Below are 3,231 nucleotides of genomic sequence, written 5' to 3'. Positions count from 1 at the left end.
ATCCCGAACCCGAACATTTCCGGGAAGTTCGGCCGAACTTCTCGAACCCGAACATCCAGGTGTTCGCTCAACTCTATACAGGATATAACTCAGAGCCAGTATAGGATAAGTAATGTATGTATGTATGTATGTACACAGTGACTCCACCAGCAGAATAGTGAGTGCAGCTCTGGAGTATAATACAGGATGTAACTCAGCATCAGTACAGGATAAGTAATGTATGTACACAGTGACTCCACAAGCAGAATAGTGACTGCAGCTCTGAAGTATAATACAGGATGTAACTCAGGATCAGTACAGGATATGTAATGTATGTACACAGTGACTTCACCAGCAGAACAGTGAGTGCAGCTCTGGAGTATAATACAGGATGTAACTCAGGATAAGTAATGTTATGTATGTACACAGTGACTCCACCAGCAGAATAGTGACTGCTGCTCTGGGGTATAATACAGCATGTAACTCAGGATCGGTATAAGTAATGCAGTGTACGCAGGGGCTGATTTAGCATTTCTGGGGCCCCAAGCAAAATTACAACCCCCCCCCCCCCGCTGCCCTTTCCATCTCTGCGGCTCTAAGCGTTTTCTTTTGCCACACAATGTATGTACCCAGTGCTACATAACAAGGAGCTCCAGAGTATGATACAGGGTGAAGGTCGCAAACCATTACATGATTACCCAGTAGTATATGGCAATAATCAGATGGAGTTGCCCTTTAATTTGGCTGCTAGTTGTGTTCACATACATATTTTGCATTATTCCATGCACCCTTGTCTGCGAGGGACTACTCTGTCCCAAGGGTGTCATAGTATAAAATACTGGAGCATGTCCACAATCCAGTAAATGTCCTACCCGTTTTAAAGATCTTTTATGCCACCTCCTAAGAAAGAAAAGTTTGTACTGCCAAACCGAGGTACAGTATTATTTTCCCAGCTTCAGCAACCATTGTTGATGTGGACCTGTGACATGCTTGTTGTAGAAGAGGCAGCCATTGTAGCAGTTAAATTGTGTCGGAGAACTTGTGTGATTTGGAATCGCTGACCTCACTGGGACAATTCCTGTCTGGGTTCCTGTTATGTCAAAGGAAGCTTTGCCATATTTTTTTATTTTTAGCTTGAAATCCACTCTTAAGGCTGCATGGTTTATTTTTGATCTGCCATAAGTAACTAACTGAGTTCCTCCTTTCAAGGAGGTCCCTATTTCTTTAAGAAATATTATTTTGTTTACTATGAATTTTTCCCCTCTTTTTGTGCTCGGCTAAAACGTTGCGACATGGGGAGCAAATGGTTGTTATAACGGCTTGACTACAACTAAGGACCTCTTGGCTTGAGTCACTACATGAGAAAAATCTTCTTCAGAGACTCCTTCACTTGCTTGTTCCTTAGACTATAAATAAAAGGGTTGAGAAGAGGAGTAAGGATGGAGTACACAACGGTCACCGACCTGTCTTTAACTGAATTTGACGAGGATGGACGGAAATACGTGAAAAAGACAGTACCGAAGAAAAGGGCAACTGAGGTTAAGTGTGAAGAACAAGTGGAGAAAGCTTGATATCTTCCAGAGGATGAACGCAGCATTAAAATGATTTTGAGGATCCTACAATAGGAGACCATTACAAAGACAAAGGGACTCATTGCAACCAAAGAACCTTCTGTAAACACCAAGAGATCATATTTTGAGGTATCTGTGCATGATAAAGCGAGCAAGGGAGGCAGGTCACAGAAGTGCCCGTGAATCATGTTTGGCCCACAGAAATTCATGGAAGAAACAATACAGATGTGCAGAAGAGAATGTAATGAGGTAAATATCCAAGAGGACGTGATTAGACCCACACATGTATTCTTGTTCATGACCTGTAGGTAACGAAGGGGATTGCTGATGGCAACCAGTCTGTCGTAAGCCATGACGGCCAGGACAAAGCACTCCATGCTGGCAGTGCAGACCAGAAAGAACAGCTGGCTCATGCATCCTTTAAAGGTGATGGTCTTCCTGTCCCGAAGAAGATTGGCCAACATAAGCGGAGCCGTTACGGAGCTGAAACAAAGGTCGACAAAGGAAAGGTTCCCGAGGAAGAAGTACATGGGAGAGTCCATAATCCGATCTCTGGTTGTGACGAGAATAATTAGTGAATTGCCCAGAAGAGTAAGTAGATATGTTACAAAAAATACGCCAAAGAGTGTGATCTTCTGATCTTGGGTATGGGAAAGACCGAGAAGAAAAAACTCTGTGACTCTTGACACATTAACGTCATCCATTCAGTGCCCATTTATCAATGTCCTTCCTATGGAAACCTACCTGTACCAAATTGCAGAGACAAATAATTAGGGATTGGGTATATCTCTGGGGCTGCAGGGTGTTTTGTGGGTAACAGAGAACTCTTTTCCCGCTCAATAGGTCTTAACTAAGCTTGATGTACGGGAGGATAAGTTAGTCATATGTGACCTACTGAAAATTCGGTTGAATATAGGTTTTTCTGCAATGCTTGGATCGATAATTTGCTCATTCCTGTGTAACAGTAATGTCTTGCATGTTATTGGGAGGATCTTCTTGTGAGTGTTCATACATGTGCCCTTTCTACATCTATTGTCCATGGCTTACATACGCATAGATTTTGAACACCAACCAGACTGTGTTCAATATCTACGTGTATGGCCTAAAGCTATGTTCACAATTGCATTAGGTTTACATCATGTTTCACAACAAATATAATGAAGCGTGTTGCAGTGTGAGAGATATCAATGGTTCTCAGTCTATAGGGACCTGTTAAGACTAGAATGGTTTTCATAGGAATTCTTGGTTCTCATTGTTTCTCATCTTGGCAAAATTAAATTATCCTTGATGATGGAGTCCTCAGTAGAGATGAACGAATTTCATATTTTGATTGGTGGTAAAAGGTGAATTGCGTTATGGATTCCGTTACCACGGACCATAATGCAGTTCTATGACGGAATGCATAACGGAATGCCTTTAGAGGTATTCCGTCATAATAGAAGTCTATGGGCTGTAAAACGGATCCGTCCCGTTTTTGTTATGCAGGGGAGTCCTCTCCTGATCCTGAGTCCTCTCCTGCATAACGGAAACTGGACGGATCCGTTTTGCAGCCCATAGACTTCTATTATGACGGAATGAATAACGGAATGCCTCTAAAGGCAATTCACCTTTAACCACCAAACAAAGTGTGAACGAATTTCATAAGCGGAAATTCGCTCATCTCTCGTCCTCAGTCTGATTA

The 3,231-nt window shown here is 42.4% G+C and overlaps 1 protein-coding gene across 1 annotated transcript; it reads right to left on the bottom strand.

The window, feature by feature from the left end:
• Positions 1-1,333: 1,333 nt before the first annotated feature.
• LOC120977568 (olfactory receptor 1361-like) lies at positions 1,334-2,254 on the bottom strand. The gene has a single exon (XM_040405567.1). It carries the CDS (start codon positions 2,252-2,254, stop codon positions 1,334-1,336), a length of 921 nt encoding a protein of 306 aa, XP_040261501.1.
• Between the last annotated feature and the right edge of the window lie 977 nt (positions 2,255-3,231).

Source organism: Bufo bufo, chromosome 8 (genome assembly GCF_905171765.1).
Source record: "Bufo bufo chromosome 8, aBufBuf1.1, whole genome shotgun sequence".
Taxonomy (NCBI): domain Eukaryota; kingdom Metazoa; phylum Chordata; class Amphibia; order Anura; family Bufonidae; genus Bufo; species Bufo bufo.
This window is presented reverse-complemented; position numbering and strand designations above follow the sequence as displayed.